We start from the raw sequence: 27217 nt of genomic DNA, 5'->3' as shown, positions 1-27217 counted from the left end.
AACTACCTTCTCTCAATGTTGTTTTAAGTGTGTTTCTTTATTTCTTTAGTAGAAATGCTGAAGATGCATGAAGAGGATGTGGCCTCGGGAGTGAGTCTGCTTCAACAAATAGTTTCATTCAGTAATTCATGCATCATCTATTCAATCTTTGCACTCTACACTCTTTACATTACATGTTTCTTTCTCATTATTTTTTTAGTAGCCATCATCTATTATGACAGATGAACAGATACACTGATGAATGATGGCTGGTAAAATAGATGTCATTCGTTCTCCTATCATCAATCACTCTAAGTCATTTATTATTCATCTATCCAAACAGCATGTACAGTTGTTTTTTTGCACGATCTTTCACTCACTCATTTGCTTATTTATTTTTTTATTTATTAATGTGAGAGTACATTAAGATTGTCCCTTTATAGCTACCTTGTAGAACTACTTACTGGTGATCTTACTTTCCTCTTCTAATGCTGGCTCTGTAGTTGGGAAGGGTGCCTTTATGGACCAGCAACATAGCTATTGAGCACTTCCCAGTACATAGTTTTTTTATGGTTTGCCATTGAAACAGTCTAATAAAGTGTCTTTTTTAAGCAATTCATAATAGCAGTTGCAGAAGGCTGGCAGAGTAGTGCTGACATTCCCCACCCACACCCAAATCTTGTAGTGATTCAAATGAGGGACCTTCTGGTTACAATCCCACTGATAAAGCAAAATAGTAATTTAATTGTTGCTCGAGGCACGTATAGCACTGAGGGCCTCATTACTGCCGACCCTGAGCCAAGCATGTGTGTGTGTGTGTGTGTGTGAATATGATTTTAGCAAGCTTCCGTTCTGCGTGTGGATGTGCGCGTGCAGTCATCTCTTATTTTGGCATTTCTGTTAGTATGTCGAGTGCATCCTAGAAAAATCTTCAGCCTTCCACTGCTCCTGCGGTGTACAGCAGGATCTGCGGCCTAGCATTTAGCCTCTTTGACCCAGAATGCATCCTCATCTTCCCGCAGAGTTTCTCCCCTCTGTTCCACTGAGCTGATAGCAGCGCTGAGCTGAATCCAAGTTGAAGCTCTCAGAGTCCATGAAACAGTACAGTGAAGACCCAGGGTAAAATCCCCAGTCCAACTGCTAGAGGAGGGGAGAAACTCCGTCTCTCCGATTTAATACCTGTCTATCTACTGTAATTACCTGACTGTTTGAGTGTCTTTCTGAATCTCTTGCTGCCTGTCTATCTTCTAACTACTATCCAGCTGACTGTGTTTCCTCTTAATTTTCAAGCCGGCTTGTTTTTCTTATACAGTATATACATATATACCTCCCAGGGTATGAAGTTAAGATATCGATATGTTTGTATGTATTGATGGCTGTAGTCCAGCACATGGACCTTCTTCAGTAAACTTCTTAAATAAACACTATTGGTGATATCTGATAATGCAGTCCTCTAACACTGGAGCAAGTCAACCATTTATTATAGTGCTTCTGTTGTCCTATATATTTCTTCATTAAACAATCCACACAACACTTATTAATTCACTCTCACAAACTCATTAATATGTCTTTTTCTGATCATTGGTTTGCTATTTGCCTCCCAGTCTTAATCAAACCCATCCCTACACTGCAATAAAGAAAAAAACAAAAATCACAACAAGCACTTACCATCAAAATAATAGCCTGCATACATTTTTTCTGCCTCCTTGATTTTCATATTGTTTTCCTCCAATGGTCATGCGGCCTGATATTAAAGATTGCTGTGCCTTTTGAAGCCATGCACTCATTCAGAAACAGTCAGAGTTGCTCTCAGGACGAAGCAGGAGGGGAGGAGGTAGTTTGGAGACATGAGCTGTAGCTACGTGAACAAACTAATTAAGACATCTTCTCTACCCACTAAACAATCAACAACAACATTTAACCATTGATCTCCCCCTGGCCACCAACTGCACACCCAGCAAATGTGCAAGCCAAGCATTTACTTGTAATGAAAAGGCAAAGTGTGCATGAGTTTTGCATGTTGTATGTTTTATGTAATATCTGTTTGTTAATTATTCATATATTGGTGACAGAGGCCATGGGAAATACTGTAACTGTCCTGGGCCAAGCGCCAGCAAGGAGCCAATTAAACTGTTATACAGCATTTTGTACTCGGTCATGTGGCAGTGCACATCAGTGTGTTGTGTGCAGTACCTGTCCAAATGCACCTTGTATGCGAGTAGCATTAGAATTGTTGAGCCCTCTGGATGGTGTTGAAGGTCACTTGTTGTGACAGTGTTGAACAGAGAGTTTTATTTTTTTTGGTCTGTTTAGTGTGTTCAATGTGTTGTGTTTGCGAGTGTGAATGTGGCTCATGTCTATCTTAAATTCAAATCTTTTGTTTACATTTCCAGATTAGATCCATGAAATATGGTGGTTGTATCCGTGTGGCCTGCTGATGACTATGGCTCAAGTTGCCTGACGTGAGGACACCTATTCTTGATCGATTAATGATGAACAGCATATCTAAAGGTCCACTGTCCACTGGAAATATTCAAAGAATGAATACCGTAGAATAAAGTCTACACTGCATATTCTTCATTCTAATGTGCTCCCTTTTTTCATTTTCAAGACACTATACAGTACTTGTTTGCTAATGACCTAATGTCTATCACAAAGTGTTTTGGAGAAGAGCAAGCCTTGCCTTAGAGCGTGTAAGATCCACAATTATTGAATGTAAGAAGGGTTTTTAAGGTACTGTTTAGTGAGTTACACTTGGAAAATCATTAAAGAGTATGAAAATTTCGTTACAAATAGACTGAGATTATGGATGCATTTTAACTAGGGCTGTCAGCATTAACGCATTAATCCCGATGCGATTAAGGGCCGAGCATAACGCGTTAATTTTTTTAATCACATTAATCGCATGCTGGCATTTATTAATTTATTTTACACTTCACTCGGCTTTGCGTCGTGCCTAACAGGCTACTATTTTGACCCTTTGCAGCACCGTTACTTATCATCAAGCTGCCACTTCTTCATAACACATCCTTCTGCTGCAGGCTGCAGGCATGATGGAGAAAGACGCAGCAATAACTCTGAATGGAGCTTTGTATTTTCCAAAACTCCCGGACGGCTCGTCGAAAGCCATATGCACATTGTGTAAAGCTGAATTAAAATATCACCAAAGCACGTCAAGCTTGAGCTACCACCTACGGAGCTAAGCATAGTAATACAGTTAACGTGATGCTACCCCACTCAGGCAAAGCAGTATTTTGGATCTTAAAATCAAGTTCATAAAGTAACTTTCTTTACATTAATTTGATTCCCAATCAAGATACACTGGTAAGAATTGCTTTCGATTGTTAATATGTACTTAAAAACTGTTCTGAAATGCAAAATAATATAATTTTAATCATGTGATAAAATATGCGATTAATCGCGGTTAACTATAGAAATTCAGCGATTAATCGAGATTAAAAAAAATTAATCGTTTGACAGTCCTAATTTTAATTCTAATCTGGGTCAAATTATTTTAAATATTTTTCCTATAAGTGTTGAAGCTGAATCAGGGGCAGAAAGCTAGCTTTCATTTAATGCTTGAATGTGTGCTTTATTTACATATAAATGATTCCTTAGCTGAGACATTCATTCATTATTCAACATTTTTGAAAAATGACATACATTTTTAAGGACCATAAAAAACCATTGGAACCTATGTGAACTGTGGCTAAATATGTCTTGGAAATGTTTACACCTAAATCTGACAAATGTCTGCTCCAATTACAGTCCCACCAGCCAGTATGAAGATGAATGCACAGATACTTGTATCTTGGTTTACCAGGGTTGAGATGTCCTGCTGGCGTTTTTGTCATAATACCTGCTTTACTTTGTTTATATATTGGTTCGTCCATTGCCCTACTTTGCCAGCAGCATCTTATTGTGTAAACAATTTGAATTTGAGACGTTGCCTCCTCCTAGCCCACCGATATCCCTCCTGTGGTGAGAGGCAGGATTAATTTTTCTCCCGAACTCCCACAGCACATGCAGAAAGATAGAGAGGGAAAGCTAAGGCTGGGGGGGCTGTGTAGGTAATACCACCACTGCCTATTATCCAAGGAGTATCATTTAATCTGGCCTTTGTGGGACGATATTGTATTTGGCTGTTTCAATGTGGTGCTGGTGGGGCGCCTCGTGTATGATTATGTGTCTCATTGGTTTCAGCCCTGTGTCAGTAATCTGTTTGTAGGAAGATAGAGAACACACAAGCTCTGTAAATAATGCAAATCTGCTACTGGGCTTCACTCCGTCTTTCTTTCCTGCCATTCGTCTCTCTGTGGCTTTCTCCCATCTTTATTTGTCTCTCTTTCTATTTCCCAGTCTTTCTCACATAAAGTCAGGATTAGGCATTCTCTAAACTCCTGCACAACAATAATCGGAAGCACCCTCCGTATCCAATCATTCAACAGACTGTGTGCATGCGTGTACGTGTACGTGTACGTGTACGTGTGCGTGCGTGCGTGCGTGTGTGTGACGAAATGAATCAGTCCTCTGACGATCATTGGTTGGTCAAGGCGGCTCATATTATGATGGCAAGCTATATGCCTTTTTTTCCCACCACCTTGGTGAAATATAAAATTACAAACTTGTTAGGGCTGCTGTCCCTGACTGGGGCTTAAATCCCAGATGGATTTCGTGTTGTGATGGTAGTGCGGCATAATTGATCTTGTCTGCTTGCAGCGTGGGAATAAAAGGATGGGAAAAACAACAAAATGGGAAAGAAAATTGTTTTTGTAATAACAGCAATATGACATGGCTTTGCTCATGCCTCATGACAACAACCATCGCCGGATGTGTGTGTCTCAAGATCAGCTGCTTCTCCCAAAACCCCACCCTTCTCTTGCCCTCAGATGGAGAAAAAAAGGATAAAGTGCCTATCCAATCTAATGATTTTGATTTGAACATGGAGTGTCTGGTCATGCCAATTGTTAATTATAAAATGACGAGGGGAAAAAAAGCTGCCAATTAAAAATCACATCAGGGGCCCGGTAGCAGGATTGCTGAATTAGGTGCATCCTCCAGGCAAAAAACAGTTAAGTACCCAGGAAGCCCTGTGTGTATATGTTTTGACTGATTGCTCTCTCTCTTCTCCACAGAGATCCTGAGTGGAGGTGTTTATGTTGACCAGAACAAGTTCCTGTGTCATGCAGACACAATCCATTGGCAGGACATTGTCAAAAACCCTGGGATGCATCCTGTGGTGGTGCCCACCAACAGCAGTGTCACATGTAAGTAACCCAAGAAACACACATGTAGAAGACAAGATGATTTGATTTTACTCTAACCTTTCTTTGAAGAAATGTTTAATTGAGAGCATAGATGTTGCTCACACTCATTTACACCTGGAAGCTGCATGGCAACAAAAGCACTGAAGCAGTTGAGGCTTAAACAAGGATTCACTGATGAAGCATTGCACTTCTCTATTCTACACTCAAAATCAGTTAACAAAAGTATTAAAGTTGATGCAGCACAACCAGAGATACAGCCTTTTTTTTATTCCACGCACTCTTCTTCTTCCATTACCCACAATGCAACTGTGGTTAAAGACTGCCGCTTTGGCCACTGTCAGGCTGAGACTGTTATTATAGGTATCTGACTACATTATGTAAAACCCCCGGCAGAGATATAAAACATTTTGCTTTACCATTTTGCTTGATCAGGTCTGTTTGTTATTGTGCCTAAACAAGTCCTGCTCAAGGAGAAGTCTCATTCCAAAATTTTGCGAGAGGTGACTAGTTGCCGTAACAAAGTGTGGGTAACAGTGAGTGAGAGTTGGAGAGAGTAGTATAGACCTTTTTCACAGCAGACATTTTGACATGTCATAGTAGGAAAGGCACAGGTGTATTCAAAACCATTAATGATGGCTGCATTCCACTTAGGAGAGGCCCTGGTGTTGTGCATGCTGACTCACTGAAATAGCTTACTGGGACACTTGATGGAATTGAGGTTATCAATTTCAGCTGTGCTTGTCCTACTATGGCAAATCAAAATGTCTGCTGTGAAAAAGGTCCATTGGGAAGAGTTTGTTGTGTTGGAGTACAGAGAGCGTAGCTTAGTGTTATCTAAAATATTTTATATAATATATTATATTATTCAATGTCATGTCTGAATATTTAGCTTATTTCGACAATGTGGGTGAGTCAAGTCACCTCTCGCGAGCTTTCAGAATGAGACTTCTCCACGAGCAAGACTTAGTTAGACACAAATACAAACAAACATGATCAAGCAAAAGGTAAAGAAAAATGTGTTCTATCTCTTTTGGGTGCTGTACATAATGTTGTCAGACACAATCTGAGCCTGTCTGTGGCATAAATAAGCACTTTTACTGAATGTAAATTGACAGTGGGTAATTGCCCACAGGATCTTGCTCAATACTGGACCAATTTCAAAAATTGTTGTCCCCATTAATCACTTGAGAAAATAGGGTTCAGGTTGAAGAATACTGGTTTTCCATAAAATTCTCTAACATTGCATTTCATGTATTTCTTAGGTAGCTGTGGCAGTGTACCCTGTTAATAAGGATAGCTCAGCTAAGTTATTTATTGGTTGAATTGGTTGGATATACACATTTTTATTTCTATGTTATTTCTTAGTGTTTGTATATAGGGCATTAGGGTCCATTTAAGTCTTATCATTGATTACACTGGTACAGCTTTGTAGTGATTGGTTGTAGTTTTATTTGTTATGGTACTTGCTGCTCAGATTTTTATTAGTGATTGATTATGGTTTTATAGATGTCTGTATTTATTCATCTGGATTTTAATAGTATTGTACTAGCACTTTATGATGGAAAAAAACTGGCACTTTAATTAGGGAATGAAGAACTTTAATTATTTTAAATCATGAGAATTTATGGTTGCATTTCATGTGCTTATTATTCAGTGCCCTACCTCCTGTAGAGCTTGTTTTTTGTTGTATTGTATTGTGCTGTGTGTCTAATTGTCTTGCATGTATGGGACAATATCAATAAAGTTGCACTTAAAGTTAAAGTCATATAACTACATATGTGATGACTCATTTGCATTAAACAATCTTGACTGAAAGCGTAGTCTATCTGAAGGTTCCTGGATCTCAAACTTACAGGACTCTGAGCAGACTCAACGTTAGGACAAGGAAAGTAGTAGAGACCCCACATCTTAACCTTCTCCATTCGCAACGTGACAGAGTGTGAGCAGCAAAACACTGTCATCACAAAACCACCCCTTGACCCCATTCTGTCACTCTGCTTACCATAACAATCCACAATGACTGCTTGCACATGTCAAATTAATGCCCCACTGTAGCCAGCTGGAAGACATGTTAATAAATGCTTTGAATTATGAAGGGATTTATTTGGACAAAATAAACATACTTAATCTGTCAGGGGGTAGGGGGGATGATGGTTGATGTGGTTGTCAGTGAAGTAAATATGCATTAAGTCACCTCTTCTGACCCTTTTCTTTTCATTTACTGACTTAACCTCATAACACACACTGCTTTTGTTATTAATTTAGTGTTAAAGCTGTTTGACATTTGAATCTGTTGTTGTTTTTTTTATTCGTTTCTTTAAGCTGTCCTATCTTGTTCGCCTACAAATACAAAATGGCATTATGACATGCATTATCGTGATGAAAGAAAATAATAAGACTATGTCCTTGGATTTCCTCTCACAGCACCCGCTGAAGGCTTCAAATGCAGATTAAAAGCTACGAGCATTGATATTCTGCTCAATCACCCTCCTCCCTGCAGCCCCGTTAGCCCTGGATCGACCCTTAACTCCTGTGCAAATCTTCTACTCTGCCAAGAGATCGAGGGTCTCCAAACCTGTAATCCACAATTGAGAAAATAATCTCCATTTTATTCTTTGGGGAGACACAAGATTTACGCTGTTATTACTTGTGACTTATTTGTGCCACGGTTGTTGTCTTTATTAGTTGTCCTTTCAAAGAAAAGGACAGTAATTTTAAAATCCATTCCCCGTTGATTCACCACCACACAACACAAACTGGCCATCTGTTTTTTTCCCCACACCAGCCCTAGCATGGCAGCATTCCCGACATTTTAACCTTCGAGGGCTGTTTTAAGGAAGCAGGAGATGGAGAGGCTCGTGTTGGGGAATAGAGTCAGTATCAATGCTAATAGCTCTCATCTGGAGAGGCTGATGGACAGAGGACAGCACTTCTGCACTTATCCAGGCTCACTTCCCCCGCAGTCAATTACTAGACAGTCAATTAAAACCTCCAAAAAAACACAGAAAGGCACTGGCTGAAGCTCTGAGGGTTTGATGCTGCTTTCTGCTGCTGCTTTACTGCTTTTATCTTAGGTTGATGTGTGCTGGTTTAATGCTGGGGTGGAAGATTTAGAGTGTAGCGACATAAAGAATTGTCATATTTTCACCAAGCAACCTTGCCAAGGTTATTTATGTTTTTATTACTGGAACCGCAAGTCAGGTGAGAGGCTACATAATAATAGCAATACAAAAACAAATGGTTCAATTTCAGTTGAAGTGAATGTTGAAAAATTACAATGTTTGTAATTACAAGGGTAGAAATAATTATTTAAATTGAATCAATTAATAAACATAGTATCATCATCATCATCATATAAGATTTTGTTAATTAAAGCTATAGTGCTTAGTTTCTGTCGCCACTATGAGGAATTCTAAGTAATGACAACAAAACTGTCGCCGTGTCCACATGATACAAGCCCTACGTAAACATGCACGCGCCCCCACCCCTCTTCCACGCAGTAGCTAGTAGCCAAGGAGGACACAGAGGATTAAAAAAACATGATGGACTCTTAAGAAGAGGTAATTGTCTTCACTCGAGTTCCAGTCGCCAGACAACACAATCTTCTGAACATAGCCATACTGAGAAATACAGAGAGAGTTGTGTGGAGCTTATAGTCTTAATTAGCTTTGTAGCAACTCATTTGGCAATGGCTTGAATGTAACAGACGTTTATCAATATCAGCTTTTAGTCAGATTCTAATACTAATAATAATAATAATAATAATAATAATAATAATAATAATAATAATCAAGCACTTACAGAGTGCTTAAAAATGCACTTACAATAAAGCCTTATATGTTGAGAACAACACTTCAAGTAAATGTAATCATGTTGCATAGAAAACCAAACACACGGACACACACACACACACACATCAGGTGTATTTAAAGGTGAGCCAAAGGAACACCTACATCCTCGCTCACTTTCTGGATCAATCTGGGCTTCAGTGGAGTGTTTGATGGCACACATACTCAACTAACCGCCTCTAGCCTATTTTAAGGTTCAGCTAATATGGGTTTTAGAAGGCTGATACTGATTTTGTGATTAAGTAACCATTTCAAATGCCAATCATCTCTTTCCTTGAACTTGTGTGCAGGTCAAAAGTGCAATCGTTCCTGTAATGGTCGTTGCTGGGGACCCAAAGAGGACCAGTGTCAAAGCTGTAAGTACAATACTATTATTAGCTGAAACCACACCTCATGGCTTCATTTCAATGACATCTAGTGCAGTGTAGGAAAGGCGTACACAGCTTTCTTTTTTTTTGTTATATCTGTTTAAAACTTCCACCCTTTCGGACATGTGCTGCTGCCCTGTTTTATGTTGACATCTATCACATGTATATAGGTGTAAACTAAATTGTGTCAAAATGTGTCAAAGCTTTAACTCAGGCAACTTAAGTTACTTACTGTTGTACAAGAATGGCATTTTGCATGCATGTTAGTAGCCACTAAAGTTGTCCAAATTGCCAAATCTTATTTAGTTGACTTGCCTAAAAAAAATCATCCATGTTTGGAATCCAAAGTACACAATTTTTTTTTTGGAAATTAAAATGCCTTTCATAAATAAATCACCTAAACGTAATCTGTTGAATTTCAACTGGTACTAAATAGGATTTTTGTATTTAATTGTACTCTACTCTGATCTGTTCTGACAAACCCCAACCCCATATAACTTGAAGCTGCAATGTGCCAACATCAAATAATTTCTCTTCAAATGATATATCTATCTATTAAATCGGGACGCCTCTGTGTGTGTGTGTTTGTGTGTGTGTGTGTGTGTGTGCGTGTGTGCGTCTTTCTTTAAAATATCTCATGAACCGTTCCAATCTACTTCACACTTTCCTGGGTACCCAATGAACTTGGGGGTTTGGATTTTGGAGCATTTGGAGCAATTTGGACAGCATTGGATATTGGATATTAAAAACTGTGAATAAAAGTAAACGACCGTGCAGTATGCAGCAGGCTGTTGACACGCTCTGTACAGCAGCGGGGGTGGGGGAGGTTTACCGGCTTTGACTGCGGTTTTCTTCACTCTTCTGGAGCACGAGCAGATAGCTGACAGGAACATCGCAACTATTGTGTTGAAAAAGGTTGAGAAAAAAGGTGCTACATAATGCTGGCTTTTCCGTGTCTATCCTTCAAAACCCAGCTTAAATTCACTCAGAGCATTTCGCTAAGAGGAAACTCAATTAAAAGCCATTTGCCAACACTAAATATCAAACAAAAGCCAAACACTATATACTATTAAGTTGCTGTGAGCTGTACATTCACCACTTCTAAACAGAGGCAGAACATAACCTAATCTTGGAGCTTCCTCCACAGTACTGTGCAATGCGAGACAATCTTGGAGCTCACCCACCAAGACAGCAGTTTTCATCAGACTCACCCTGGGTCCGGTTAATAAGTGTACTGCTAACTTATAACACTAATAACATTTCTGTCAGCAAAATACCCCCGCGAATCATATCCATACTTCAACATTAACCGTCACGCCACTAAAGGCTGATTTATGCTTCTGCGTAAAATCTACGCCGTTGCTACGCATGTAGCTACGGTTGCTACGCACGTAGGTACGTGAAGACACAAACCTACACCGGACCCTACGCCGTAGCCTGACGTGCACCTCTCAAAAATTTTTATTACACGTCGCAGTGACGTACGTCGCTCGGCCGTGGCTTGGTAGCGTTGCATTTCCCCCGACTCATTTTCTGGTTCTCCTTCTCCATAAACAACATGAAATCAAGGAGAGGGTTACGTTTTCCTGCTACAGATTTCCCACCGTGGTCAGAAAACACAGGGGAGACACTTTGTTTCTCCCACTATGACTCTAGAGTCGGTACTCGCTCCGAAGCTAATCGCCGTCCCTCTCTCACTTCTCCCTCGCTCTACCACACACTCCCCACACACATGCCGGCTCGACGCACACACCAGTGTACAAGTATAAACATCAGGCCACTTACGTAGGCTACGGCGAAAGCTCTGCCTGGAGCATCTGCAGAACTATAAATCAGCCTTAAACCTGCTTGGAAATGAACACCTCTGCTGAAGTGTTAAATTTGTTAATGATAATACGAGACGAGACAGGACCGCCATCATTAAACACTAACCGTTGCCATATCAACATGCAATATCGTTGACAAAAAAGACAACACTAAAGTGTAGTTGAACAAAAACACTCTTTATTTGCATTGCCTTCCACCTTTTCTTTCCACCCTCTTTTTCTCTCTCTCTCTCTCTCTCTCTCTCTCTCTCTCTCTCTGCACACACACACACACACACACACACACACACACACACACACACACACACACACACACACACTAACAGTCCAGCTAAATGTGAGATTGTCTCTGTAGGCTATTCGGTCCGGTTGTGGTGGTTGATTAACTCAGCTTTTTGCTGATTAGCGCTCATAACAGGCCAGATGGGTAGCACACTGCCATGAGTCCATGAGGCAAATGTCTGATTACTCCACGTTTTAATTATATATTTTTATATATTTTGTGATTAAATTCTGAATCTGCCACGTTCTCTGTCAGGTAAATGTAGCAGTACATTGTCTTCCTCTGATGTAGACGTAGCCTACACTGTAAGTAATTTTGGGGTACAATTTGGTTCTGGAAAATTCTACTAGCAGCAATACCACAGCAATCGGTCCGTTCCAAACAGGCACATTTTGAACGGTCACTGTATTAGTTTTTTTTTTTAATTATCCAAACTATACTAAAATCTGAATAAACTGAAAAAATCTACTGAAATCATGTACAAACACAAGAAAAAAAACCTATATGCTACCATTACGCTTACCTATTCAGCTGGATATTAAATGTGGAGGTCATCCGTATATTTGGTTTTCATTAATTTGAGGGATTCCTACTAAAGTTGTTACTGTAACTGCAATATCCAAGTGAGAAAGTAATTCTTATCTGCATGCTATTATAATCTAGCACAACATCTATTCCACGGGCCTCCAGTTTAAAAAGCATGAAATGAAGATATATCTTGCTGATCATGCATCATTTCAACACAAAATGAGGCAAATAGTTTGTGCAGATAGAGCACTGAAGTCGTGCTTGTATTGGCTGATTGGCATCAGCTGTTTGCAATATGCTTCACAATTGACAATGGCTTATTGAAGGTCTTGTGTTTCCTAGGCTAAGGGAAAAGATGCAAGTCTTAGCATTTTGTGAATGTCCTTTGAACAACCTCTAATTGCAGACTGACATTTATTTAACGTGATGATATTGACTGGTGTTTCCAAAGGAGGAATGCTTGAAACAGTTTTGTCTTTGTCCTTTGCATCATGAAAAATTAATTTACAAAGCCAAATCAATAAGGAATAACAGCTGCAGGCATTACATTACAAACATTGAGATTTATTTTTTAATTTGACACCACTATGTTAAAGGAGTGGTTCATTTTAGAGAAAAACTCTACTTGGTTAAAGGAGTCTTCATAGCCATGGTTATAAGAATGATTTAGGTAAGGGAAAGATCGTGGTCAGGGTTTAAAGAAACTAATGCTGAATGTCAGTAGGATTTGGGTTCTCTAGTGTCAAAAGTCAAAGGTTTGTTGATCTATCCATCCTTTTCCTTAAGAAGTTTTGCAGCGCAAGCATTACACAGTACATGTTCCCTGTCTTTTGAGGGACAAAGGTCAGACTTGATACTGCCACCATAGGTCCTTGTCAGGCAGATTCACATACGTAGGTCATTTTAGACATTTTAACAATAGACTGATGCTGATGTTTTTATTGTGAGGATAGTCTCCACAGCCCAGAAATTATAAGCCAAAACATAAAGCAATTTATACTGTAAATGGCCCAAAGTTGATGTTGCTGATATTCCATATAATAATAAATCTAAGGAGTTGATGTTGCTGATATTCCATATATTTTTGAGAAATATAAACTACGTGAACACACTATAGTAAATGTACTGTAGTGCTACTACTGCTACTACTACTAAATGTACTAGTTCCTAACACAATGAAAAGCAATAGAGGATCCATGACACTAATCATTTAAGTTTCTGTGTTTGCAGACTTTGATAAGTTAACTGACCAACCGTACAACCTGCCAACGCGTGGCTTTTCTTTAAGCAATGGACATGAAAAAGTGTGAAGTCATCATCCTTCTGTCTGTAATTTATCAATCTGCTGTCACAGATACTAACACTCTGTCTCTACAGATGTCCATCCATCCATTTTCTTTATCATCCCTCCATCTGTGTCTAACACGCAACTTCACCATACCTACAAATGCACGCAGGAAAGCTTGATCTTTAATATGGCCTTGTTTGGCTTTTCTGTAATGGAACAGAACGTAGACAACACAAACAGTACTGTACCATACACTGAAACTTTACAACTCTAACTATAAATACATCATGTACATATTCATGCAGACAAAAAAACACTCACACATTTTGTTGTCTCTTCATTAAATATCTCTTTATTTCTCTCCTCCCTCTTCCAGTTTGACTGTGCTACCCATCAATTTCCTCCCCTTCTTTCCATCACTCTGTGCCAGACCACTTCATCTATGCCTTCCAACCCTGGCATGTCTCACATCCTATTTGTTCTGTGGTCGCGATCTCATTAAGATAATGAGGAATGAACTGTTTGACCAGGACCTGGTAACAACACGTCAAACCAGCCCCTGATAAGCCCTGGGCCTGTCTGTCTGCCTCCTTTATCTCGCCATCTTCATTCATACGTGGTTGTCATGATTCATCATTCTGCTTCTGTTTTTACCTCGCAACCTTTCATTTCACTGTGCTGAAATACATGAAATGTAAACGTTTAAAAATGTCGAATGAAAGATGACTTCCAAGGTGTGTTGTTGTGACATTTTCATGAATAATTATTCAACTGTCTCAAAATCAACAACAAACAGCAGCTGTTGGTGTCAGCATCTCAGGAGGAAAGTGAATACACTCAAGAAGTAAATTACAACTCAACGCAACTCCTGGCGTTATGACTCATAGATATTTAAAAGTAGAGGACTGTGACCCTATAGACGCACAGAACTTTTCCAAGAAGATTAAATCTAACGTGTCGTCTGGGGGCTTTTGTGGATTATAAAAGCGCAGCCTAGCATAGCTGAAGGGGTCTGCATGGATCAGGATCAATTCTTTCGCCTTCAGATTTTTCCTATAAGAATGAACAACATAAATCGAAATGCTTGAAAATACTTTTTTTCACGTGTTTGAAAACTTTCCACAATGTAAAAATGAATGTGGTAGATCCTTGTCACATCAGTCCTTAACACAGGTGGACCTAATAACATGAATTATGGCTTTGTTTTTCATTGCCAGAGCTGTTTGTTCAAACTTTGTCACCGGCACAGCCGTCGTTATGAGTTGCACCTGTGCACTCCCTGCTATTACAAGTCAAAATGTCCACTATGGCAAAGGTCTGTCTGGAGGTAACCTGATTGTTAGTATTTCTATCCACAAGCATCAACAAATTAGGAAACCTAAAGAATGGAATTTAAATATAATGGTGATATTTGTGTTTGCTTGTTTCTCAGACCTCAGTTTAAAGTCTCTAAAAGGATGCAGTGGCCCTTGTTTGCATAGCACACAGTCAAATTAACTTATTAAATGATGCTGCTCTCTGCTGATACTTTTTCTCCAACTGGTCACTGCTGTTGCCGGCTGTTACCTTTTTTTTTTTTTCCATATATTTTATTAGGTACAGCATTCAACCAGTACAACATAGTACAACATAAGTCTCCATTTTGTGTTTTCAGAATGAACAGTACTTCAAAACAAATGTTCTTTTGTGGTTTCATTCAATAACCCTCCCTCCAACCCCCCCCGCCCCACCCCATAGCCAGTTAAACAAAAAAAATAAATAAATAAATAAATAAAAAGAACAAACAAAAAGGGATAAATATTAAGAAATGAAACTAAGTAAGTAAATGAGTCAATTACTAGACATATATGCATATACACCCACATGCATATGTACACACGCACATACATACATATAGCTCTTAAAGAGCGAAGTCAGGAAACAAATCAGCAAATAACAAAGAAAATGAATGAGTAAATTAGGAGGACTGAGTGAAATGTAGAAATAGGTTAGTAGTTGCTGACACCCAGGGCGCTGCGCCAGATTGCTAGGATCCATGGACAAGCAGGGATCATGAGGGCTATGGCTCAATTACACCTACAATGCGACGGATTGCGTGGCGGGCGGACAGTGAGGTATAGCGAGGTAGGAACCTATGCAGACAAATACTAACTATGCCACTACAGTAACACTTCCCTAACGGAAAGCTGGTTCACATACTCAATCAGTGGTTTCCAATGAGAGTAAAATTTGTCAGTAAAGCCTCTGAGGGTAAACTTTATCTTCTCAAGTTTTAAGAGAGACAATGTGTCACATTTTAAACGACGGTGGTAGGGGTGACTTCCACAGAGTCAGAATTCTCCGACGAGCGATTAGGGAGGTAAACGCAATAACATTGACTTTAATTGCTGTCGGCTGTTACCTTTTGAGCAGCAAATACTTAGCTTGTTATTGTTCAAGTTACATTTTTATTTAATGAAAAATAGACAGGCATTTGGTGCATCTCATAGCCCTTAAAGTCCTCCACTTTCCTCCTCATGGGAGGAGGTAACACGCAAATGTATTTTAGAGTTATGAGATGTCCTTTCCTCTGAAGAGTCACATGAATACATCAGCTGTTTGGGCGGAATTAGCGACTCCTTCAGCTGCATGGCTTCAGGGAAGGCTGCTCTCGTGTATCCTCAGCTAAAGCTCCTCGATGCTCGCTCCTCGGGGCAGAAATAAGAGCTTTGAGACGTCCTTCACGGGGGAGGGACAGAACAACTTCCGGTGAGGTTTAAGGAGTCAAGGAGCTATCAAATAAGCGACGTGAGATGCAGCCAATGAGATCCTCTGGTCTGAAAATCTCCCATTCCAAATTCATATTTTGCCTACATACAATAAAATATGGGCATGTTGAGCCATATTTTGGCACACTGGAACATACTAATTGTATTATATATCTACATATATATCTTACATATCTTTTATTAAAATCAGGTTTTAATGTAAATTAGGGTAACACTTTCTATGAAGCCTGTCTCTAAATTAGTAATGAAAAGAAGGTTTTCACAATATTTTATATAAAGACTGTGTCTGTGACTTAAACAAACCAAATTTGGTTCAGCGGTCACTATACGCCCTCTATATCTGGATGAAATTTGTGTAGATCCTAAGAAAATGTATAGTTTTTCCACTTCAAAAACAAAATCCCATCTTTATTTATGAAGTTCTTTTGGAACCCAGATGTGAAAAAGCACATTTAAGCTCATGTAAATGGGAACTGAAAGGCAGTGGTTCCTGTGACTGATGCCGCTGTCCACAGCCTGTTCAAATGGAAGCTTCCAGGCATATTTTATGAGATGGATTCCTTTTGTATTTGTTGTTGCCAGCCTGTTTTTTTCTTTTTCTTAAAGTGTAAGTTTAAAGCCAAATTGATCAACAGTGTTGCGTCCTTCTCTTGGCAAGGTCATTTGTTTGACAAAGTGTCTTTTGAGTAAAGTAGGCCATTTCATTTTAGCCCAGGCACTGTTAATGGAATGCCACTGATGGTACATATGTAAAGCATTATTTGTGTATGTGTGTGTGTGTGTGTGTGTGTGTGTGTGTGTGTGTGTGTGGGTGGGTGGGTGGGTGCATGTGTGTTTGGCGGGTTGTCTGTGGCTTGTATCCATCACTGTGATAGTATCTCGTCACCACAATGCCCAAAGGGAAACACAGCACACATAATAAAAACTATGTGAATGTGCACACAAATACATGCGCATTCACACTGCAGCATTGGGTTTGTAATGTTGTACACTAACATTGTTACTTTTTCCAGAAATTCGTACTATGACAACTTACTATTTCAATCACAGTAATAGTAGCTGTGACTAATTTACTTTTACCTTCATCACCAAATTTGAATGAAGCTAAATGATACAAAAACTACATTTTATTTTTTCTGATTTGATTGTATACACTCAAGGCAGCAAAAAAAGAAAGATATCAGCAGCACATTGTTTTTCTCAGAAAAAGGGAATCTGAAATAAAGGATCCTGATTTTTCAGGAACGATGCGATTTGATGGAAGTATAAACTAATAAGTTGTGCAACAAATTACTGATCCTGTGACAAGCCCAACTCTGGTGTAGACACACAAGATATAGCACCAGTCCAGTCCAGTGCTTTTCTTTTTACAATGAGTACAGTACATTGATTTCCATTTACTGTAGTCCTGACTGTATGAAATGCATATCCTGTGCATACTTTTTCACACTCCTAGTTGCACTGGTGGACTCAGAGGGGGGATGGAACTGGTGTCCCCATGTTTGAAAAAAAAAAAATACCACGCCCACCTCCACAGATGCCTCTATGGTAGATAAAACATGACAAAGTGCTCTCTATGGTTGCCCATTGTGCAAGGAAACGTGATTAAGTGCCCTCTAGGGTGCCCTTCCAGTGGGTAAAACGTGATGCAGTGCCTTAAAGAGTGCCCTTCCAGTAGAAAAATGTGATCCAGTACCATATTGGCTGCCCCACATGCTAGAAAACGTTCTACGCGCCGGTGCCCCATCGCATGCAGCTGGTGCCCTTTATATTTTTTCAGCCTTACAGCCTGAGTCTGCAACTGCCCGGCAGCAACTTTTTACTTTACTTTTGTTAATCTCACTGTTTTATCTATTCCTAATAGTTTAAGTAAGACGTTTCTGCTTTATCACATACATCCCTCTGCTGACAATTTAGCTGTGTCTTTTACAAGCTGCCTATCTGTGAAATGTCAGTCCTATATACATTTACATATGGCTGTCAAGAAGCGAGGCACATAGACATACGGCAACCTGATGACTATGACAGGCATGAGAGGTAAAGGTGGACAGACGTTCACCATGAAGGGACGACACTGACTCAGATAGGAATCACTATGTCTCTGTCAAATTCAGCTAGAGACCCTCGAGGAGCACGCAGGGAGACAAACACATGATTGAAGATAGCTAGCTGGCATTGACGATTGGGCTTTAGTTGAATTCACTAGACACAGTTGCATACAGTATGCACACACACACACACACACACACACACACACACACACACAAACATGCATGCATATATTTTAGCAGGCCATTGCAATGTAATGTTAGACAATCAGACTGGCCATCCAGCAATGTATCCAGTATCTAGTGAAAGAATATGGTTGTGCATGGACATTTTCGAGTTTTTCTGTCTAAGTTGATTCCAATTCAATTAAGTTGAATAGCTTTACCTACTGACACCATTATCATATATATTGCCAGAGCAGAATGTGACACATTTAATCACAATTCTTCAATCCTACATCACAATCCATACGAACAAATTAGCTATCTTTCTGGTCATTCTTCATTCAGTATCCTTGCCCACTTTTCTTAAGGTTTAATACTTATACATTTGCAGGTTCTTTTTTTTCTCGCTCTTAAGGCTACATTAATACTGTTCACCAATTTTAAGCTGCTACTAGCCACGTGACTTATATAACATATATAACGGTTTACTTGTTATGTGATATATGTATTCTCTCTTTCTCTGTGTCTTTTTTACATCTGTCACACCACAGTAACTAAGACAGTGTGTGCCGAGCAGTGTGACCGCCGTTGCTTTGGTCCCTATGTTAGTGACTGCTGCCATGGTGAGTGTGCAGGTGGCTGCTATGGACCAAAGGACACAGACTGCTTTGTAAGTGAACACACACACACACACACACACACACACACACACACACACACACACACACACACACACACACACACACTTACACATTTACACATTTACTTTACAGACAAAATGCAAGTTTAAACCAGTTGTTCACACGGTAATATCATACAAAAACTACCCAAAATATCTTACATTTCCTGTTTTTAACAAACCTGACACACTTTACTCGCAACTTTTAACTTCATTTGATTCAAGGTACTTCTGCAGAAGGAATTCTTCCTTCCAGACTTTTTTTTTTTTTTTACATTAAAATGCCACTTGTACGACAAATATCAATACATGACATTTAATTCCCATTTCTTCCTGACATACGTGTCATTGTTAAATACAGACTTCACCAGCCTCCCCTACATTCTGGCTCGTCGGTGTCAGCTTTATCAGTTTTATTTGTATCCCTCTTCATGTTAAACTTGTTTCTGCGCTTGTAATTCAGAGCCCATCACTTATTGAGCTCCCTTGTCTGACTTTGAATGGCAAGTTCTTGCTTTTTTTTGCTGTTCTTGATTCTTCACACTTTAAGTTTTATTATATGCAAGAGTTGATTATTTAGGACGTCATTTTAAACTACTCTCCAAATGACAGAGCAAAGTCTCGATTGTCTCTTATTAAATGTATTTATTGTCTTAAGACATAAGAACTTATCTCCAGGGCATAAACATAGATAATATTGTTTTTTTATAAACCACACTTGATTGTTGGTTGAAGTTGGTTTATCTTACAATTCTGGGCTAAATATAAACCGAACAGTAAACGTTAATTACTCATTTTAACATTCTCTCCCTGCTTGCCTCTTGCTGTCATCTTCTTTAGTTTTTCCTCTGACTGACATTCATCTTCTTTGTAAGAATCAAGAATGAATAAATCAAGAAGTGATTTTAAACTGCGCTCCAACTGAGAGAGCAAACGCCTCTACTGACTCTTGTCAAATTTGTTAGGGGGTGTAAAGGGATATAAACAAAATATATGGTTCAGTACATACCTCACTTTTAGGATCACTGTTTTTGAGAAATCAGAAGGGGAAGAAAAGCAGAAGATAACATTTGTGTTATTAATTTGGAAAAACTTCATGACCCACTACTCTTTGTACACATTTTCCAACATGTAGGATCAAAGACACATTTTAGGCCTAGGGATCTGCCAGAAAAGGCAAATCCCACTTTGTCCCGATGGTAATTTCATTGGGTGCATGCAGATTATTCTGTCTGCACCATTCAATAATGTCACCTCTGGGCACTCTGGAGGGAAATCTCAATTCAAAGCTTGTATAGTAAAATTAGTGTTTGCATTTTCTCATTGTGTTTAAGCATGAGTACCCAAGTTTTGTCATCAAAATTCCATAAACCCTATTTAATGAGATTTTTTTTTTTCCATTTGGGTTAAATAACCCTTTAAGTTAAGTAAATAACCAAAATGTCCCATCACTGTGTGTGTGCGTGCGTGCCTGCCTGCATGTGTGTGTGTGTGTGTGTGTGTGTCTGTGCGTGTGCGCTTGCAGGCCTGCACCAACTTTAATGACAGTGGGGCATGTGTGACCCAGTGCCCCCAGCCCTTTGTCTACAACCCCACCACCTTCCAACTGGAACACAACCCCAGGGCCAAATACACCTATGGAGCCTTCTGTGTCAAGAAGTGTCCACGTAAGTCTTTTCACCTGGACACACACAAACACACACCTGCTTTACTACTATACTTTTACTCATACCTTACACTGATTACATGAATTCCTAGTCATAACCCCTCTATTGCTACCCTAACTTAAAATGCATCCCAATCCTAACCATAACCCTGAAGGACTTATTCCAAGGTATCATTTGCTTTGCCAGTACACATTGAATTTGGTATTTTAAAACCCATGGCTTATTTTCTTATGCACCCAAAAGTTTGTTTTGTTCTTCAAGAGAACACTGTTAACTGTCAGTAAACAAGCTCCTCTGCCAAACTGATGGCTCAATAAAGGATTTTTGTGATAGAAGGTAAACAGAAAGAGAAGAAGAAGAAGAAGAAGAAGAAGAAGAAGAAGAAGAAGAAGAAGAAGAAGACAACATACTTTATTAATCCCCCCAAGGGGAAATTACATTTACACTTTGTTGTTACACACAGGCCTGAAATACACATGCGCAGGACCTATACATGCACTAATTGGAGAGATGTCAGAATGAGGGGACTGCCCATGGACAGGCGCCCCGATCAGTTGGGGGTTTGGTGCCTTGCTCAAGGGCACTTTGGCAGCGCCCAGGCGGTTGAACTGGCACCTCCAGCTACCAGTCCACACTCTTTACTGGGACTTGAACCGGCAACCCTCCGGTTCCCAAGACAAGTCCCTACGGACTGAGTACTGTACAAGTGTGTGTGTGTGTGTGTTTGTGTGTGTGTGTGTTTGTGTTTTTATTGGGCCCAAATGCTAAAGTCTAGAGGTCCATGGGCAGAGAGGAAAGAGAGTATGTACTTTGATGAATGGAAGATGAATACGTACAGTTGAGCAAGTTTCAATATGCAAGTGTTTGCTTCTATTTTTCTACACATTAGCCACTGAGAAAACACAGGATCGACAATGAACCCATACCTCAGACTCGCCTTCCCTCTACCAGAGGGATAGAAACACGTTTGGGAGGTGCAATCTAATCTAAATTTCCCATGGGTGATTTGGGGTAACTGGTGGGTTTCCTGTAATTTGGTTGCCATCTGTATATATCCAAAGTGGACACAAGGGAATTGAATAGAGTAGTTAAAAAAGTCACGGCTCTGTAGTCATAATGACCACAAGGTGGTAGGGACCTAACAGATTTGTAAATATGGTCCATGACATGCAGCGAAGGGATCATGGAAGAGGCTGCAAACCATTGTAGATACAAGGACCTGGCTGCTGAATTTGTTCCACCTGTATTTTCTGTGGTTTGCGGGTAACATCTGTTTGGTCCCTTTGCTCAATAGCTTTGAATAGTTTTTTGCATTGAGCTATTGATCTTTGCAGAATAACAAGAACAGTGGATTGGTCTGCATCACCATCATACTGTATATAATCTTACTTCTTTGCAACATTGTTAGTCTTAGTACTACTCCTTTATTCTGTGACCACTACCTAGCTAACTACCAACCACTCACTATGCCCACAGCTAATTGTGGACGCCCCACGCTGTTTCCAACATCAGTGAAAAGACCAACCAGCAGGGAGGGAAGTGGGACTTGTGCTTGGAGGCAGTGTTACTTTTACACATGCAATATAATGTAACCATTTAAATTTAGTGTGATAAAAGTACAAATCCTTTTCTGCTGCTTTAAAACAGTAACTTGTTGTTCTGTGCATATTTCAGGCTTGTTTAAAGGGTATCACAAAATGTAGTGTCTATTTTTTGTTTGTGTGTTTCCTTTGTGGTAGTTGTATATAAGTGGCCCACATGTGCCAATTTAAATGTTTAGATAGGGTCAGTGGTTAGTGACCTGCTATAGCCTACTGACAGCTATTTCACTGAGCTCCTTTCCTATAGTTTGGGTTGTTCTTCCAACTGAATAGACTTTTAAAAATTAAACACAGTCAAATATAAATTCTAAATAATAAAGCAGTAGACACACAAATTGTGAGTTGCACAATCATGTAAAATTACTTTAATGATAATTCACATATTAGTAAAAATGTACATGATTTTATAATTAAACATTCATTTTATTAAATATTTAAGTTTGGATGCAAAAAAGTCCCAACATGAAGGGTTTACCCTTTAAATGCAATTCATGTGCATCCGAAGTGAATGAAAGTGACTTTCAACACTTTGTTATGTGATTGTATGTACAGCAAGTGCCACTTATTGCACTGTATGTTCCTGTGTGACAAACAGCAGCAATCTGCACTTGACATTTACGGTGAATTGTCTTTCAGATAACTTTGTGGTGGACCATAGCTCATGTGTGAGAGCATGCCCGAGTAACAAGATGGAGGTGGAAGAGAACCACATTAAGATGTGCATTCCTTGTACTGACATCTGCCCGAAAGGTAAACCACAAACAGATGTTTAATAATATAGCAACTTATCAGTAATGTATTATGTTCCCAGTTATTTTGCCATTCATGAAGTTGTTAAAGCAAATCAATCTACCACTGTTAATATTGGGCATGCCAAAAGGATGCTATGTGTAGAATTTGCACATAAATAAATCATTACCACATTAGTTCTGATACATGTATATAATCACAGTAATGTCATGCTGATTGGAAAACCTGTAGAAACAACTAGAAGCTGCATGATCAATAGATACATCTGTTTTAGAGTATTAATACAAACAAATATATTGTGCATTGAAGCATCATATACTGCTATTTTAAAATGGTGCACATGCCTTTAAATCTCAGTTGTTTTTAACATGTTGGTGTTATAAAGACATTTAGCTCAAACTAATTCGTATACCTCACTGTGTGTTTCAGCATGTGATGGCATTGGTACAGCCAGCCTGCAGGCTGCTCAGACAGTAGACTCCAGCAACATCGACAAGTTTGTCAACTGCACCAAAATCAACGGCAACCTGGTGTTCCTCATCACTGGGATCAAAGGGTTAGACTCAAGAACATGTAGCTTATCAGAATGATAAAAGAGGGGGTGAAATAGTGGAACTGTGATCATGTTTGGACGTTTTACATCCTGTCTAAAGAGTATAGCTTTTGATTAATGAAATCCTGTATTGATAATGTTAAAATGAAATATGTTTTAAGATAAAAAAAAATTGTAAGATTTAAAAATGCTGTGCCACAAAGTTCAATTTTAGGCACATTATTGTTTACTATGTAAATTGATCATATATGTGCCTCAGTAGACATCTGCAAAGCACATTGTTTATGCAGATGATGCTATTCTTTACCCTTATGCGCCATCTGTGGAGCATGCTGTGTCAAATATTCAATGTGCATTTGACTATATGCAGAAATCCTTGAAAAACCTTAGATTGGTGAGTCTAAGACCTAAATTATGCTATTGATAAGGCCAAGGAAGTGTGATCATGACGCATGTAGCATTTTTCCCTGAATGGGTCCCATATTGAACGTGTCACAGATTACAAATATCTGTGCATATGGCTAAAGGAAAAGCTTTCATTTAAAACACACATGCTTGAGCTCACAAAGAAGGTGAGAATTAAACTGGATGCACTAGACAGGATTCACTCATGCTTCTCTTTTGAAAACAGAATGACAATTGTTTAATCAACTATAATGTCAGTCATAGATTGTGATGTTTTGTAAATGCACATAGCCCCATCCACACTGAAATCACTAGATACACCACAGTACTCTACATTTTATTACTGGGGATGGTTTTAGAACTCATTGCTGTGAACTATATCAGAATGTGGGATTGTTTTCTCTTTGTGATAGAATGTAAAGACACTGCTTTATTTTTGTTCATAAGGCATTCCTAGATACCCTTCTACCTTACTTCTCTTTCAACCCAAATCCATTCACACATTTAACTTTTAATTTAAATTCTTTGAGATAAGAGTGTCACCTTAAAGCCCCGATAAAAATGTAGGAATGGTTTTAATTGTCTGAATGAATGTTCTATTCTGATGGGGACACTCCACAGTACTCCTTCTCATAATAGGAGGGCTTTTAGTCATGCATGAATGGATACAGTATGCATGCACGCAAGTAATCATTCACGGAGTATTTTAGCAACTTTAGCAAGACAAACAATAATACATGCTATACATAGATAACATGCCTTGCTGATTTGATCAGATATTCTAAATTGTCATGTTCTTTGTCTAGGTGAGTGTTGCTTATTTGGCATTGCTGTGATTAAGAAGCACATGGCTTATTTTTGCAGTGTAAAATGTGGATGCTGTGGTCTTTCTCTTTGTGGTGTTCTGATCTTCCATTATCATTCACAGGGATGTCTATCACAATATTGAAGCTTTGGACCCAGAAAAACTCAATGTATTCCGCACCGTTCGGGAGATTACAGGTGAGTGGTCAGCTTGCACAGCATGCATCTCTGCACATGCATACGAATTAATAAGCAAACAAAAAAATGAATTACTCTTACCTTTGCGTGCGTGCGTGCATGCATGTATATCTGTGTGCGTATTTGCTCAAGTCTCACCCCCTCCCCCTAAGACTGTCCACACCAAGGACAGACATTGCAGCATAAGATGAATATCAGATGAGTCTTTCAATCTCCTCTGTCTCTCTGCTGCTTCTCCCTCGGGGAGTCCCTAGCCTTGTCCCACAATCCCAGCTCTCCCTTCATGCACCATAAAGAAAAGATCCAGAACATGTGGTGCACATTGTTAATCCTCCAGCTCCTCTATGCTGCCACCACCACTTCTGAGCTGCATTTATGCTGTCATGTTTCCAGCCCAGATATTTGACAATGCCATCTGAAAGAAACCTTGAATCTCCGATGTGACACTCCCTCATGAAATGAGAAAATATTACTGTTAAAATACTGTTGGTGACATGTTTAACTTATAAAGGGGTTTTACACAAGCAGAAGCTTTATGAAACAATACCCCCATTTCACCTTAAAAATATGCATTTATCTTATGTGTGATGTTGCAGGATTACATTTCTATTTCTATTTTGGTAGTAAAAGGCATCCCTGGAATACATCACACATTTATATTTTACCACAACTGATGGCAAACAAATATTAATATATTTGACGATAATTATACTTTAAATGTAATATATGTAATATCCAAAAATCTACTTTTGGATTCATTTGTTTTCCAGCTAGTTGCGACCCAATGGTCGACGATGGGTCAATCCTTTAGCACAAGCACAAGTTAAAGGACTTAAAAAAGGAAAAACAGAAAGAAAGATAATAGACTGGAACGGAAGGAAAAATCTACTCAAATGGAATAATCTTGTTGATCACAAAACAAACAATCAAATCTATATCATCTTGTAAGGGGTAAGAAACCATCAGATACAACTTGATTGTGCTTGGTCTAAAAGATTGCCTCAGAATCCGAATGGCTACCTTTGCAAAAGGTGCATGGCAGAAATACAATTAGTAAGCAATAGTCATTAACTGCATAATTAGCTGCTGCTTCAAATTGTGAGCTCAAAATGTGTAAAATGCACAGAAAATGTTTCATTCTGCCTTTCAAGTAGCTGTAGAAATCCCTCCCTGAGTGCATTTTTAAAGCATTTTTGTTTAACTAACTAAAATTAACAAAAAATATGAAGAATGAAAAGAAAGAATTGTTTCCTCTTTTGTTTAGTGATGGCAGTTTGAGAGCAGGTGATGGGGACAAACCTTTGGCCAAACACCATGTAGTCGGAGATGTGTGTCAGCTCAGCTTGTCATCTCTCTGAGCTGTCAAGAGAAAGTGACTTCTGACAGAGGCAGCCAACCTGCCTTTGTGACCCAAAGGTCGCAACTGGCATTGCTCTAGCTTTCAAATGAGCTGTGTAGGACAGCTCTAATCCTACACACCAGCACAACCATCTCTCTCTCTCTCTCTCTCTCTCTCTCTCTCTCACTTCACTTCTTTTCTTTCTTTCTTTCTTAATTCTTTTTTTTTCTTTGAGTGATTCTTGCTTCTTTTTTGCAGCATCTTTAAAGACATATCACCAGTTCAGATTTCACCCAAAAGATGGGGCGATCAACTCATGCAATTTAGCATAAGTGCGTTTCTAACTGTTGTGGCTCAGAATGTAATCACCACAATAGGCATAAGCACTAAGCACTAAGCAATAAGCACTCTTAACATTTGCTTGTGATGTGGCTTCACAATGTAATTTGTTGTGTGCATTGGTATGTCACTGATGTGGCTCTCAACAGAACATGAACTGCTGCTAGGTGATCTTTTCACATTGCTTTTTCTGCTCATTGACATAGGTGAGAAGAAGGCGAGGGCCACTGAAAGATTAAGATTAGGTTTTATTTATTTGTTTACACATGAGATAGCCTGTTATTCCGTCTTTTCTTGTTGTCATCAAATCCCATGTAAAGGAATGTAAAGGATCCTTACTAAAAGTGTACGTATGCCCAAAAGCAAAAAATGGCGTACGCCAAAAAAAATTGGGTCAGCAGTGCCATCATGCAGCATTACACATGGGTTCACCGCAGACTTTATATGTTTACAACATATTGTGATTGTTAACACCTTGTCAAAATCACAGCATCAACTAGTGGTATCTCCAACC

The 27217-nt window shown here is 39.2% G+C and overlaps 1 protein-coding gene across 3 annotated transcripts in view; it reads left to right on the top strand.

Annotated features, from left to right (window-relative positions):
* The window catches only part of erbb4b (erb-b2 receptor tyrosine kinase 4b), a 370775-nt gene that overhangs the window by 235997 nt on the left and 107561 nt on the right, over positions 1-27217 (top strand). For all 3 annotated transcript variants that reach the window (XM_078261658.1, XM_078261657.1, XM_078261659.1), the window contains exons 4-10: positions 5115-5246; positions 9385-9450; positions 18920-19038; positions 20573-20714; positions 22952-23065; positions 23495-23621; positions 24952-25025. In XM_078261658.1, the coding sequence (XP_078117784.1) occupies positions 5115-5246; positions 9385-9450; positions 18920-19038; positions 20573-20714; positions 22952-23065; positions 23495-23621; positions 24952-25025 (774 nt within the window). The remainder of the gene's footprint in view (positions 1-5114; positions 5247-9384; positions 9451-18919; positions 19039-20572; positions 20715-22951; positions 23066-23494; positions 23622-24951; positions 25026-27217) is intronic.

The sequence above is a fragment of the Sander vitreus genome, chromosome 11 (genome assembly GCF_031162955.1).
Source record: "Sander vitreus isolate 19-12246 chromosome 11, sanVit1, whole genome shotgun sequence".
In the NCBI taxonomy this organism is placed as follows: domain Eukaryota; kingdom Metazoa; phylum Chordata; class Actinopteri; order Perciformes; family Percidae; genus Sander; species Sander vitreus.
This window is presented reverse-complemented; position numbering and strand designations above follow the sequence as displayed.